Source organism: Gopherus flavomarginatus, chromosome 5 (genome assembly GCF_025201925.1).
Source record: "Gopherus flavomarginatus isolate rGopFla2 chromosome 5, rGopFla2.mat.asm, whole genome shotgun sequence".
Taxonomy (NCBI): domain Eukaryota; kingdom Metazoa; phylum Chordata; order Testudines; family Testudinidae; genus Gopherus; species Gopherus flavomarginatus.
The window spans coordinates 96,908,426-96,923,131 of NC_066621.1; the positions used below are offsets into that span (position 1 = coordinate 96,908,426).

The 14,706-nt window shown below is 41.5% G+C and overlaps 2 protein-coding genes across 4 annotated transcripts in view; one reads left to right on the forward strand and one right to left on the reverse strand.

Moving 5' to 3' along the window:
- LOC127051950 (uncharacterized) overlaps positions 1-14,706 on the reverse strand; it is a 260,294-nt gene that overhangs the window by 193,218 nt on the left and 52,370 nt on the right. The window lies entirely within an intron of this gene.
- SPTBN5 (spectrin beta, non-erythrocytic 5) overlaps positions 1-14,706 on the forward strand; it is a 173,238-nt gene that overhangs the window by 94,743 nt on the left and 63,789 nt on the right. For all 3 annotated transcript variants that reach the window (XM_050954918.1, XM_050954916.1, XM_050954917.1), the window contains 3 exons: positions 12,157-12,312; positions 12,919-13,110; positions 14,431-14,526. In XM_050954918.1, coding sequence (XP_050810875.1) covers positions 12,157-12,312; positions 12,919-13,110; positions 14,431-14,526 — 444 coding nt within the window. The remainder of the gene's footprint in view (positions 1-12,156; positions 12,313-12,918; positions 13,111-14,430; positions 14,527-14,706) is intronic.

The window sequence follows — 14,706 nt, forward strand, 5'->3', positions numbered from 1 at the left end:
GTGTTCTTGTCTGGTACTTCCCCAGACCAGTTTGTCATATATATAACATTCAACACCTTCCAGACCTTCAAATGTCTGTTGGAGCATTCTTTGGAATACTTCAGGAGTTGAACAGATGCTAAAAGGAATTCTGGTGAACATGTACCTGCCAAATGGTATGTTGAGTGAACAGTCTAGAATTTTGTCAACCAGCTGTATTTGCCAAAATCCACTACTGGCATCTAAGACAGTGAAAACTGTAGCTTTTGCTAACTTACTAGTGAGTTCTACTTTAGGTAATTGAAAACGTTCCCTTTGTATCGCTTTATTCATATCTCTTGCATCCAAGCGTACTTTTATTTTATCTCAACCTGGTTTGTGTATAGTCAGTATGGAATTGACATTTTGTAGGTTCTTGCACTTTTCTTATTACTTGCAACTGTTCCATGCAGAGCAATTGTTTTTCTATTTTGTCCTTTAATGCCAATGGAAGTTTGCAAAGTGCATGAACTGCAGGTGGTATTTGCGAGTTCATCTTTATGGTGTGCTTACCTGGCAAGCACCCTTCACCTTCAAATAAATCTCTGTATTCTTTAAATGTATTCCATTCACCTTCTGGTTCTTCTTTATCATATTGACTGTCTGCCCTAAGTTTAAATTTGTCACTGCCTGTAAGCCCAATATAGCTTTGGAGTCAAATTCTACCACTTGAAATTCCATCAATGTTTTCTTATGCCAGTACTCACAGTCCAAGTTGCATTCACCACATACTTGCAGTTTTCCCCCTGAGTACATTATCAGCTGAATACTTGAGTTGAGAAGGAGTTCGGCCTTAAAATGTATCACTTTACAGACATCACTTTGGCCTGTGCCCCAGTATTGATTTTAAAACTCATAGTTTTGTTATCAAGAATAAGCAAATCCACATTCCACTCATCCTTGGGAGGCTCAGTACTTAGCATGCTGAGGAACATATCTTACAAGTGCTCACCTGCTTCTGTGAGGTTAAACATCTCTTTGCCCAGGTACTTTTGTCTTCCAGAGTTGCACTTTTTAGCAAAATGATTGCATTTGCCAAATCTTCAGCATTCTTGCTCATATGTAGGAGGCTACCTAATGGCATGACTTTGGCTGCATTTATAACAACCTTTAGTTGCCTCTCTGATTGCTCTTTTCCCTTCTCTCAATCACAGGCTTTTATTAATTGCAGGACACCCCTCCAGTTGATGGCTCTGTCTGGGTGCTTAGTAAAGGTGGACGTATGCTGTAATATGTGCATGTGTTTTTTTCCAGTTCATCCAGGCCTTTCAGTTGTTTTGCAGTCATTTCATCTGCATGTCATATGTCCACAGCACATTCAAGGATTAAATTACTATCCCACAACAACCTAGCTTGAACTGAGTCTGATGCAACATCACACATGATGCAGTCTTTAATGAGTTACTCACACAGTTCTCCACAATTGTATTTCCAGTTTTAAATCAGTTACATATTGGTCTATACTCTCGCATCTGTCAGACTGCTGGTGAAAAATTTGTGACTCCCACACATTTCTTTACAGTGCACAGTATGCCTTAAACATATTCTGTATGATCTGTTTTTTGTTTCTTTATCTGCTACATCATCAAATTGTAAAGTATTAAATACTCCTCTGTTTTCTTCACCTACCAAAGAAAGAAATAATGCTGTTTGCTGCTGTCCTAACGTTTCTTCCCAGATCTGGACCTTAGCGTCCAAAATATGGGTGTTAGCATGAAAACCTCCAAGCTTAGTTACCAGCTTGGACCTGGTAATTGCTGCCACCAGCCAGGAATTATACAGTGCCTAGCTCACTGTGGTCTCCCCAAAACCTTCCCTGGGGGACCCCAAGACTCAGATTCCTTGAGTCTCACAACAAAGGGGAATAAACCATTTCCCTTCCCCCTCCTCCTCTCCAGGTGTTCCCTCCCTGGGTTCCTGGAGAGATATACAGAAGCAAGCTCTGTGAATCTAAACAAAGGGATTCCACCCTCCCTGCTTCAAGTCTTTGAAACACAAGCACCGAGAGATCTAACCTCTCTCCCCCCTCACCCAGAGGGTATGCAAAGTCAGGCTTAGTAAATCTAACACAAAGAGACTTTTCCCCCTGACTTCTTCCTCCCACCAATCCCCTGGTGAGCTGCAGACTCAATTCCCTGGAGTCCCCACTAAAGAAAAACTCCAACAGGTCTTAAAAAGAAAGTTTTATATAAAAAGAATGAAAAAGGACATAAAATGGTCTCTGTATTAAGGTGACAATATACAGGGTCAATTGCTTAAAGGAAAAAAATGAATAAACAGCCTTATCCAAAAAGAATACAATTTAACACATTCCAGCAACTACACACATGTAAATACAAAAAAAAAACAATATAAACCTATTGTCTTACTATCCTTGTACTTACAACTTGGAAACAGAAGATTAGAAAACCTGGAGATAGAAAAATCACTCTCAGAGCCGAGAGGGCACAGACCCAAGAAAAAGAACAAAGAACTCACACCCAAACTTCCCTCCACCCAGATTTGAAAAAGGTCTTGTTTCCTGATTGGTCCTCTGGTCAGGTGTTTGGTTCCCTGTGTTAACCCTTTACAGGTAAAAGAACATTAGCCCTTAGCTATCTGTTTATGACAGCGGCCGTTCATTGTTTTTGTCAGTGCCACTTGCAATGTTGTTCAGCTCTAATCCTTCCTTCCACTTTCTCTATTTTCTTCAAATGCTTTCCTGGAGGCTTTAGTTGGTCCATTTCTTTTCAGTTTTCTTCTACTCTTTTCTTACTTTCAGTGTTTTCTGACACCATGTAATAGCTGCTGCCAACTTGCTATTATAACATAAGAAAAGATAGTAAACACTTTATAGGTGCCGCTGGCTTGCCTGCCTGGCTCCAAGTGCAATGTGCTTTTGCTGATAAGGCTCACCACATACAGTGATTCCCTGTACAACACTATGGGTAACTTTGGTTCCTGCTTCAAAATTCCGACTCTCATTACAGTAAGAATGATTGATGGCAGGATGGGGAATCACATCCCTCTGAAACATCAAGCACTGGCCACTGCAAGAGACTAGCTGGATCAAAGGTCTAGCCACGTATAGCAACACCTGTGTTTCTAAACATCTGAAGAGGAAATTATTTTAATAAAGGTGGTTGTTATTGCACAACGATTATGACATGGTTTCTAGGGTTGGATTCTCTTGTCCATTTACAGCCATTTTGCACATAGGGGAACTCTTCACTAGGGTAAAAATGGCAAAGGTGAAATAATTGCCTTCTATGCCCCTTGCTCCCTTCTCTCTGGCATAGAGGGAGAGATCGGGCAATCCTAGGTGGGACTGATGTGGGGAGGGAGAGAGCATGGTGAAGCCAAGCAGAGCTATGCCTTTCCTCCACTGGTGTAAGGGCACTTAGGAACTTTAAGCCAGTGTCATAAGTTAGAGCAGCTCTTCAGCTGCTTTAGGCCCATCTCTGTAAAGTGATTCTGATTCTATTTGTTTCTCCTGTTCTGGACTTAGCCTTGTAATAGAGTTGTCATTGCTGCTGACATCACTGTTGGGAAGACATTCCAGGTCACATTTCCAAAGGGCAGTCCAATGTGCATGCCTGAAAAATGTGCCAGCATCCGTCATGCTGGCACAAACATCACACACATGGGAGCTGATGGGAGCATTTGCACAAACTGTTACTGGGTTTGCAGATGCACCTGTTGCTACCTTCCTTGAAACACTCCCCCGCAGCGGAAGGAAAAAGCAGAGAGGTTCAGTCACCCCAAACGCTGCCCTGCGCTAAGCTGACATATTTCAAGCTCAGACTGTTACCAAAAGCAAATGCCAGCTGGATAGCTGCTGCCCACAACCTGCACTTGATTCTTTATATTACAGACAGAGGTTTTTTAAATCAGCTTTTCAGATTCCATTTGTACAAACAGCCTGTGTGGGTGTCCCTCTCCCCTAACACTAATAGGTTAAGCAGTTCAGTATCTCAGCAGGTCCCTCTTCCTTGGCAGTGTTTGAATTCAGGGTCGGAAGACACTTTTTCAAAGCCTATCCTCTTTTTAAAATGTATTCTAGCAAGACTTATTAAACAGCCAAATGCTATCCTTCCATTTGTCAGTAAGTAACAGCCCAAATCCTAACCTGGTCAGTAGTGGGTATGGTAGCTGGAATGCTGGCTTGATGCATCCTCTGACCCATAAACACTCCTGGCAGAGGAGGAGTCCATGGGTTGGGCTGAGGGAATGAATGGCAAATTGCGCACTGCTGCTATTTTCAAAAGGTATAGGGTATCCCAGGTTAATGAGGCAGATGGCCTGGATGGGCAACTGGCAATGCTAGTTGTGGATGCAGTTCACCAGATGGTTTAGGAATATGTCTGCCCCTTAGTGCCCTCTGAGTATTAAATTATAATCTCTCTCCTCCTCTTGTGCTGGGGAAAGAAACTCTCCCTCCTTCCCTAACTGACACACTTGTATACCTTAGAGCAGGATCTGGCCCTGTGTGCCAACACAGTGGTTATTCATTGTGTGCCAACAGCAAATATTCTTATTTCTTGTGCAAGTAAATTCCATAGTCTAGGTCCAGTTCCTGTGAAAATCCTGTCTCCTGCAGTCACAATCTATCCCCATTGGTTCATTGTTCCAGTGGAAGGTAGCAGTTACAGCCATGAGGGAGAAACAAACTCTCAGATAACTTGGGCTAATCACACGGAGAGCTTTGAATATCAGGAGAGAGAACTGGATTCTGTATTTACTGGGAAGATAGTACAGAAGGCAGAGTATTGGAGTCATATGATCTGTTTAAGATCAGCTGGTGCAAAATGCAGCAGCCTGAGCATTTTAGGGTTCATGGCTTCATTTCTAGACAGAAATTGCAATCCAGAAGTCTGGAGAACACACACATGGATCACAGAATGAGGCACAGTCTTCTGCTGAAGTTGGTAGGGGATATTTTTATGCTACCCTAGCTATTTGAGCATCCAGTGTAGTGAGGTCTCCAGTATGCTTCCGTACTGTCACAAACTATGCATCATGTCCTTAATGATCTGGGAAAAAAGAGAAGCTGCTGATTAGGAATTTATTTACTTTAGTCTGAGGGAAAGATCACAAGGTTGAAAGCCAGGAGGCCCTAAGTTTTGATCCTGGCCCTGCCAATTCATTCATCATGTGGCCTTGGCAAAGTCACTTCACCGGTCTCTCTGTTTGTCCATCTGTAAAGGGAATAACATACTTATCCACCTACCTCATAGAGGCGTTGGGAGGATTAATTCGTTAATGTTTATACAATGCCTGGAACTCATGCAGCACTATATAAATGTACTGTCCTTAAAGTATTTCAGTTTCCAAGTGTGCTCACCCTGAGTTCTGAGCACAAATACATTAAAAAATAAATGTTTCTAAATAAAGGCTGTATAGAATTAAAAAAACCAACCAGTGCCCACCAGAAATCAGGTCGTTCCCTTCTGCCTACACTGAGTGAAACTCAGGTCCCAATGGGAGTTTTGCCACTCACCTCAGTGGAGACAGGATTTCACTCATCATCCCTATCTCAACTCACTTCCTGGACAGATCCTGGGAAAATAGATCAGCTTTGCAATGTACCCTGAATGTCCTCATTATCTAGATCCTGCTGCCTGCTCCTTTCTACTGAAGCCTGGGGACTGTTTAAGTCACTTGATAGAATGATAGGAGGAAAGCTACAGAAATGATTGTTAAATGGGATTTAAACAAAATTGTATCTGGTCTGCCACTAGAGTGTGACAATGACCCTGTTAAAGATAGTGTCATTGTGCCCTGGATTTAACATTAGAAAGTGTGAAAGAGACCCCATGTTGTGTTACCAGAAGAGATCTATTGGCTGCCCAGTCTCACTGTTCAGATAAGATTCTCCTTTTAAAAAGGAGAGAGAGAGTTAAGTGTCCTTTGAGTGTTAATGTGTGGCTGCATAATGGGAGAAGGCCTTAGCTTGTGAGCAGGGAGTGTATTAGTAATGAAAGTCACAGATGACAATTTGCTGCCCTGAACAACCTTGATACCAAGTTTGTTTTTTGAATCCCTACATGTGCTTATGGGAGGAAAAACCCACTTGTGGAAGGAAAAACCAGATAAGGGCTGTTTCTGTGTACAGAATTTCAGTGGTGAAAGGAGGATTCAAACTGGTAATTAACAAGGAAAAATCACCCAGCTTCTGAGTCTTATATACAATCAGTGCAGTCCCCCAAAAGCAATTGACAATGTTTTTGAGACACACAAAAATTATTTCAATTTGCTTTCCTTGTGCAGCCAAAATTTCGCTGTATGTCAGTGGCTTGAGGAATACAGAATCAGTCATGATATGTGTCAGGTTTCCAGTTCTCAAAGGCCTGATGGAAAGAAGACATTTCTTTCAGTGCTAAGAACTGAAACTTGGCATATTTTTTTTTTCACTTGTGAAAAACGGAAGTAGATCCTATTGCCTGTTTTATTCTAACAGACTGCATTTAAATCCCTGAAGGAGACAGATTTTAAGAGAGACATAACCATAATTAGCTCTTCAGAAAGAGCTGCTGATCTTGTTCGGAGGAGGGAACTCCAGTCATTAGGAAAAGGCAAGTGTTAGTAATGTGAGATTCAATCATTAGAAATTTAGATAGCTAGATATGTGATGACCAGGAGAACCGTATGGTGACTTGCCTGCCTGGTGTGAAGGTTGCGGATCTCTCGAGACATCTAGATAGACTTGTGTAGTGCTGGGGAGGAGCTGGTGGTCATGGTATATGTAGGTACCAATGACATAGGGAAGGGTAGGAGAGATATCCTGGAGGCCAAATTTAGGCTGCTAGGAAAGAGACCGAAATCCAGAACCTCTATGGTAGCATTCTCAGAACTGCTTCCAGTTCCACACGCAGGGTCAGGTAGGCAGGCAGAGCTTCAGAGTGTTAATGAGTGGATGAGATGATGGTGTAGAGAGGAGGGGTTTAGATTTATTAGGAACTAGGGAAACTTTCGGGATAGGGGGAGCCTATACAGGAAGGATGGGCTCCACCTAAACCAAAGTGGATGCAGACTGCTAGCACTAAACATTAAAAAGGTTGCAGAGCAGTTTTTAAACTAAGAGATGAGGGAAAGCCGATTGCTGCAGAGGAGCACCGGCTCGGACAGATACTTCTCTTAGAGGAGAGTCTATTGATAGAGATTCTCTAGGTTTTAGTCAGGAGGAGAGGATGGAAGAGGATAAAGTATGAGCCAGATCAGACGGGAAACGTTCACATAAAATAGAATCTGACACATCAGGAAAGGGCAGACAAATAAACAGCGAGAAGTTTTTAAAGTGCTTGTACACAAATGCTAGAAGTCTAAATAATAAGATGGATGAACTAGAGTGCCCTGTGTTAAAGGAGGGTATTGATATAATAGGCACCACAGAAACCTGGTGGAGTGGGGACAATCAATGGGACACAATCATTCCGGGGTACATAATATATCAGAAGGACAGAACAGGTCATATGGAGGAGTGGCACTATATGTAAAAGAAAATGTAGAATCAAATGAAGTAAAAATCTTAAATGAATCCACATGTTCCATAGAATCTCTATGGATAGTAATTCCATACTCTAATAAGAATACAACAGTAGGGATCTATTATCGACTACCTGACCAGGACAGTGATAGTGACTATGAAATGCTAAGGGAGATTAGAGAGGCTATCAAAATAAAGAACTCAATAATAGTGGGGAATTTCAATTATCCCCATATTGACCGGGTACGTGTCACCTCAGGACAAAATGCAGAGACAAAATTTCTCGATACTTTAAATGACTGTTTCTTGGAGCAGCTGGTACAGGAACCCACAAGGAGAGAAGCAATTCTCGATTTAGCCCTGAGTGGAGCACAGGCTCTGGTCCAAGAGGTAACTATAACAGGACCGCTTGGAAAGAGTGACCATAATATAACATTTAACATTCCTGTGGTGGGAACAACACCTCAACAGCCCAACACTGTGGCATTTAATTTCAGAAAGGGGAACTATGCAAAAATGAGGAGGTTAATTAAACATAAATTAAAAGGTACAGTGACTAGAGTTTCAGAGTGGTAGCCATGTTAGTCTATATCAGGAAAAAGAATGAGTACTTGTGGCATCTTAGAGACTAAGATTTATTTGGGCATAAGCTTTCACGGGTTAAAACCCACTTCATCGGATGCATGCAGTGGAAAATACAGTAGGAAGATGCCTGGACACTTTTCAAAGACACCATAATAGAGGCCCAACTTAAATGTATACCTCCAATTAAAAAATACAGTAAAAGAACTAAAAAAGAGCCACTGTGGCTTAACAACCATTTAAAAGAAGCAGTGAGAGATAAAAAGGTATCTTTTAAAAAGTGGAAGTCAAATCCTAGTGAGGTAAATAGAAAGGAGCATAAACACTGCCAAATTAAGTGTAAAAATGTAATAAGAAAAGCCAAAAAGGAGTTTGAAGAATGGCTAGCCAAAAACCCAAAAGGTAATAACAAAATGTTTTTTAAGTACATCAGAAGCAGGAAGCCTGCTAAACAACCAGTGAGGCCCTTGGACGATCGAGATACAGAAGGAGCACTTAAAGACAATAAAGTCATTGCAGAGAAACTAAATGAATTCTTTGCTTCAGTCTTCACAGCTGAGGATGTTAGGGAGATTCCCAAACCTCAGCCGTCCTTTGTAGGTGACAAATATGAGGAATTGTCACAGATTGACGTGTCATTAGAGGAGGTTTTGGAATTAATTGATAAACTTAACAGTAACAAGTCACTGGGACCAGATAGCATTCACCCAAGAGTTCTAAATGAACTCCAATGTGAAATTGCATAACTATTAACTATCATTTGTAACCTGTCCTTTAAATCAGCTTCTGTACCCTATGACTGGAAGATAGATAACGTAACGCCAATATTTAAAAAGGGCTCTAGAGGTGATCCTGGCAATTAGACTGGTAAGTCTAACTTCCATACCGGGCAAATTAGTTGAAACAATAGTAAAGAATAAAATTGTCAGATACATAGAAGAACATAAATTGTTGGGCAAAAGTCAACATGGTTTCTGTAAAGTGAAATCATGTCTTACTAATCTATTAGAGTTCTTTGAAGGGACACAAACATGTGGACAAGGGGGATCCAGTGGACATAGTGTACTTAGATTTCCAGAAAGCTTTTCACAAGGTCTCTCACGGAAGGCTCATATGTAAATTAAGTTGTTATGGGATAAGAGGAAAGATCCTTTCATGGACTGAGAACTGGTTAAAAGACAGGGAATAAAGGGTAGGAATAAACAGTAAATTGTCAGAATGGAGAGGGGTAACTAGTGGTATTCCCCAAGGGTCAGTCCTAGGACCAATCCTATTCAACTTATTCATAAATGATCTGGAGAAAGGGGTAAACAGTGAAGTGGCAAAGTTTGCAGATGATACTAAATTGCTCAAGCTAGTTAAGACCAAAGCAGACTGTGAAGAACTTCAAAAAGATCTCACAAAACTAAGTGATTGGGCAACAAAATGGCAAATGAAATTTAATGTGGATAAATGTAAAGTAATGCACATTGGAAAAATAACCCCAACTATACATACAATATGATGGGGGCTAATTTAGCTATAGATAGTCAGGAAAGAGATCTTGGAGTCATCGTGGATAGTTCTCTGAAGACGTCCATACAGTGTGCAGCGACAGTCAGAAAAGCAAATGGGATGTTAGGAATCATTCAAAAAGGGATAGAGAATAAGATGGAGAATATCTTATTGCCCTTATATAAATCAATGGTACGCCCACATCTTGAATACTGCGTACAGATGTGGTCTTCTCATCTCAAAAAAGGTATACTGGCATTAGAAAAGGTTCAGAGAAGGGCAACTAAAATGATTAGGGGTTTGAAACAGGTCCCATATGAAGCGAGATTAAAGAGGCTAGGACTTTTCAGCTTGGAAAAGAGGAGACTAAGGGGGATATGATAGAGGTATATAAAATCATGAGTAGTGTGGAGAAAGTGAATAAGGAAAAGATGTTTACTTGTTCCCATAATATGAGAACTAGGAGCCACCAAATGAAATTAATGGGCAGCAGGTTTAAAACAAATAAAAGGAAGTTCTTCACGCAGCGCACAGTCAACCTGTGGAACTCCTTGCCTGAGAAGGTTGTGAAGGCTAGGACTATAACAAGGTTTAAAAGAGAACTAGATAAATTCATGGTGGTGAAGTCCATTAATGGCTATTAGCCAGGATGGGTAAGGAATGGTGTTCCTAGCCTCTGTTTGTCAGAGGGTGGAGATGGATGGCAGGAGAGAGATCACTTGATCATTACCTGTTAGATTCACTGCCTCTGGGACACATGGCATTGGTCACTGTTGGTAGACAGGATACTGGGCTGGATGGACCTTTGGTCTGACCCAATACGGCCGTTCCTATGTTCTTATGTTGTTTATTACTTGTTTAGTTTCTAGCAGCCACAAGTGTGCAGCAAGCACTTCATAGAAAACAGGACCTTCCCCTTACAGTTTAGAAGACAGACTTGACCAGCAGTTGAGGATGTCACACACACAAGAGGGATGAGACGTGAAGGACCCAAGTTACAGAAATAAACTGGCACAGTTACTCATTTGGTGATGCTTACATCCAATTGCAACAGAAAACAGTGACTGTGAAGAGATTCACAGAAATGTATCCTGATGAACAGCTCTCAATACGTGTCTAGAATAAAGGGGAGGGGCTCAGAAAATATCTAGGGGTGTGCCATACCATGCCTCCATGTTGGAGAACGTTGGGTATCTTTCACACTTAACTGGTAGAATTGTAAAAAAATCTTCTTTTGTGTGTTTAAAACATGCTGAGGTAACTCTCCTAAGTACTGTTAAAGGACTTAGTAGCACAGGTGCCATTAATATTATTAATACTTGACACTTCTATAGTGCCTTTGACTTGAAGATTTCTAACTGCTTCATATTAATTCATTAAGACTTACAACACCTGTTTGGAATAGGTAAATATCCCCATTTTATGGAGGAGGAAACTGAGGCACAGAGCTGTTAAGTGACTGCACCAAGGTAACAAAGCAAGTCAGTGGTAGAGATAGGAGGCCTCCTGGGTTCTATTCCTAACTCTCAGCCCCACGCTCTAATCACCAGAACAGCTAGCTGTCATTAATGAGATGGAAGCTAGCGGAGTCCCCATCTAGCTCCAAACAAAGGATGAACCAAAATATGTGACCATCCTCCTCCCGTCTGGAGTATTGACAACAAAGATTATTCCAAAATAATACTACATGAATCCCAAGCCTCAGCCTGAGCAGACGGCTTATCAGCTCCCAGGTTGCCTTCTTCCTAGAGCTATCTGCTCCTGGTTTTACTTCCTTGAGGGACTACCCATCCCACACCTAACTCCCTTTTCCAAAGCGCTCTTCCTACCTCCCTTATATTCAGGGTGGACTCTAAGTAACCGCAAGGGCCCCCGTGAGCTAACAGTAATTATCCTGCAGGTTCCCACATGTTCCAAAACTTGCTGACAGAATGGACAAATGGAGAATCCTGCCATTGTGTTACATGAAGTAATCAAGCTAAATCTCCATTTACCATGCTGAAAATGTACCCCACCATATACAACTAAAATGAATTAATTCAGAGGCTCATAAAGGGAAGCAAGGATTTCTAGGAGATCATCTCTTTGATGGAGGCAGAGGAGCAAATGGAAAAGAACAAGTGCACACCCCACAATACTAGGAAATAGGTTCTGTGTGGCATGCTCTCTCAATTTTGTTGAAAGATCATTGCCCAGTGATCCAGGAGAGGGAAAACAATCCTTGACAGTAATCTTGGGATAAAATTCCTCTCTGGCCCCAAACATGACTAAAATGTTAGGTCTGTGTGAATGAGCAAGAGTCACCATAGATTTGCATCTAATCTCACTTATAACCTGAGATACAATAACAATAGTATCCAAGCAATTGTCCATATTTTCCCCTTATCATTTGATAGAATTATTTTCACTCCCTTTCAGCTGGACAGTTCAGAAATCAGAAAGTCACTTTTGTTATTACCAGTTATTGGAAATCTGCCTCCTCGAGGAATATGCCATTTCACAGGACAACATTGTGCCTTGGGAGGAGGCTCTGAGATTGGGAGAGGAGAGACGGCTTCTGGGTGTCATGTTAATTCTGCTGGTCCGCTTGGTTGCAGGCAGAGGATTGGATCAATGAGCGCATGCAAAAGCTGGAGGACCCTTCCATCCGAGACCACAGCAACCTGCAGGACAAAATGAAGCTGCTGCAGAAACATCAGGTCTTTGAGGCTGAGATTCTTGCTAATGAGGAAATCATCACAGCTGTTAACAAGGTAACTCCCACACTCTGCTGCTATCCTAAGATTATTGCAGGTTCATTCTGCAGAAGGAGAGGGGGAAGGAGCTCAACATGAGTATTAAATATTCCCCAGAATTGTGTCAGTTCTCCATCTCCTTCCATCTGAACCAGAGACCATCCTTTTCTGTGTGACAAGAATCCTGGTGGTATTTCATAGAGGTGACTGGAATGTCATTAATTCAAGGTAGGGGAGTCCCATTAATTGTCCATGTATGGTTTCCAGGGGACTTCTGTTTCTGTATTCCTTATATGGGAAGGAGTCACTGACTTCCCCTCTTAGTACTAGTCTGAATCATCTTCCTGAGATGAATCGTCATCTGGAAGATGTTTCTCCTTTGTGCTCCCAACCTCTGAATTTCACCTTGCCCATGGAATGTTCAAGCCTAATGTTCTTGACTGCATCAGAATAATGCAGACTTTCCTACCAGTTATTGAAAATAATGGCTGAATATTCACAGTTTGAGGGGTCTTGTAGTGGAGTTTTGTGGTGGCTGGGGAGAAGGAGGTCCTCCTGGAAAGACCATGTAACCCTTTAGTTAGTGGTAAACTTCCTTTCTAATTCCCTCTTTCTAACATGAAGAAAGGGGAAGCTCTGGTTTCACAGAGCCACCCAAAATCAGGGGAGATCTGTCGTAAGACCCGTATGCTCCAGGAGCACTGGGAGAAGCTGAAGTGGTCTGTTGCTGCTCATGGAAAGATGCTGGAGGACATTCGGGACTTCCTGGAGTTTCTGCAGAAAGTGGACCAAGTGGAGGCCTGGATTAGGGAGAAGGTACATGGATTCTATTCTTTAACTGGGGCAAGCAAGCCCATGGTGCTATACAGGGAAGTGCTTGTTAGTAATGAACATTTGATGATATTATCACCTTTCAGGACATTTACATTGTGTCTTTTGTCATGGGGGATCTCAAAGTGCTTTACAGATTATATATAGGGAATGTTACAGCAACTGTTAAAACATTCTGATATGTTTCCATGCCAGAGTTGGAATTTGGCTAGGACACCAGTATTAACATCCTTATTCATTCAAAAAGTGCCATGGGGTCTATAGTGACCAAAGGGTTTGGGGCTCTGCTTTTACATCTCCTCTGAAACAGAGATATGAAAAAAGAATAGAGCCTACCCTAAGCACCTGAAATCTTAGATTCACTAAATTGTGTATTAAATCTGAGACATTTTTCTTTTAAGAATGAAAAAACAGTCACCTTGTCCAATGAGACATATGTAGGGCCTTGATTCTGAGGTCAGTAGTCATATTTCACTGATAGGGCATATGCTGTTAAGGATGGGGAGTTCATACTAAGTGGTGCAATGGATTAAAGCACAAGTATGTGATAAGTGTAAATGAATTAGGAAGTGACCTCATCATATTCTCTAAACATCTGTCTACATCGCAAAACTATACAAAATTTATAATGGTCAATCTCTGCTCAGTAAAAGGGCCAGTAGAAAGGGGGTTTCTAGAAATGGAATGAAATGCACTTTCAGAGCTGGGGGCCAGGACTACAGGGAAGGTTCAAGGGTTTGCAGGTCATGATTTCAAATGCACTTAAAGAGTGATATGAGAGAAACTTGCAAAACACCATTCCCGCTGCACCATGCTCTAGCCCTTACTTACTTATAGAAGTACTTCGCTTTTATGAATCCTAAAATCCAGTTTAGGGGGAGAAAAAATAAATAAAGAATTGTATTTGGGTTTCAAAGTGAGGGCTCCACTACTTGATCTCAGTAACAAAACACATCCTTTAGATCTGGGGAATCCAGTCTCTATTCCTTGTATCAGTTTGTAACAGCATATTGTGCACTGTGCCAGGGCATTCAGTAATCAAGGCGCATGGGCAAGCAGCAAAAAGTGGGATATGATATTCAGGGACACAGAAAACTTCCACTTAAAACATTATTGGGCCTGATGTACAAAATCTCCATCACAAAGGATATTGTGTTCCTGGAGCATATGGTTGTGGGATGCGTGAAATCACTTTTGATTTATCAGGAAAAGGATAACCCATAGGAAATGCTGGCTGCTTGCATTCCAGGCCTGAAGCAAGTCCCGTTAGTTGAATATCCACCTAACTGTTTTTCCTTTCCCCAGGAAGTGATGATTAATATCGGTGATATTGGGAATGACTACGAACACTGCCTGCAGCTCATGAAAAAGCTGAATGAATTTCGAGGAGCAGCATCAGGGGTAAGAGAAATTTCCATGCCTAGTACCCTATGCCTGGTATGACTTAAACCAAAAGCCAGCTTTCCATCACAGAAGCACATCACAGCCACTGAAGCTATTTCATTTTCCTTAGCAGAAGGAAGAGCAGAAAGAAGTATAGAGGGATTTGCCAGTTCAAAAGCTGTTAGAATAGCTATTATC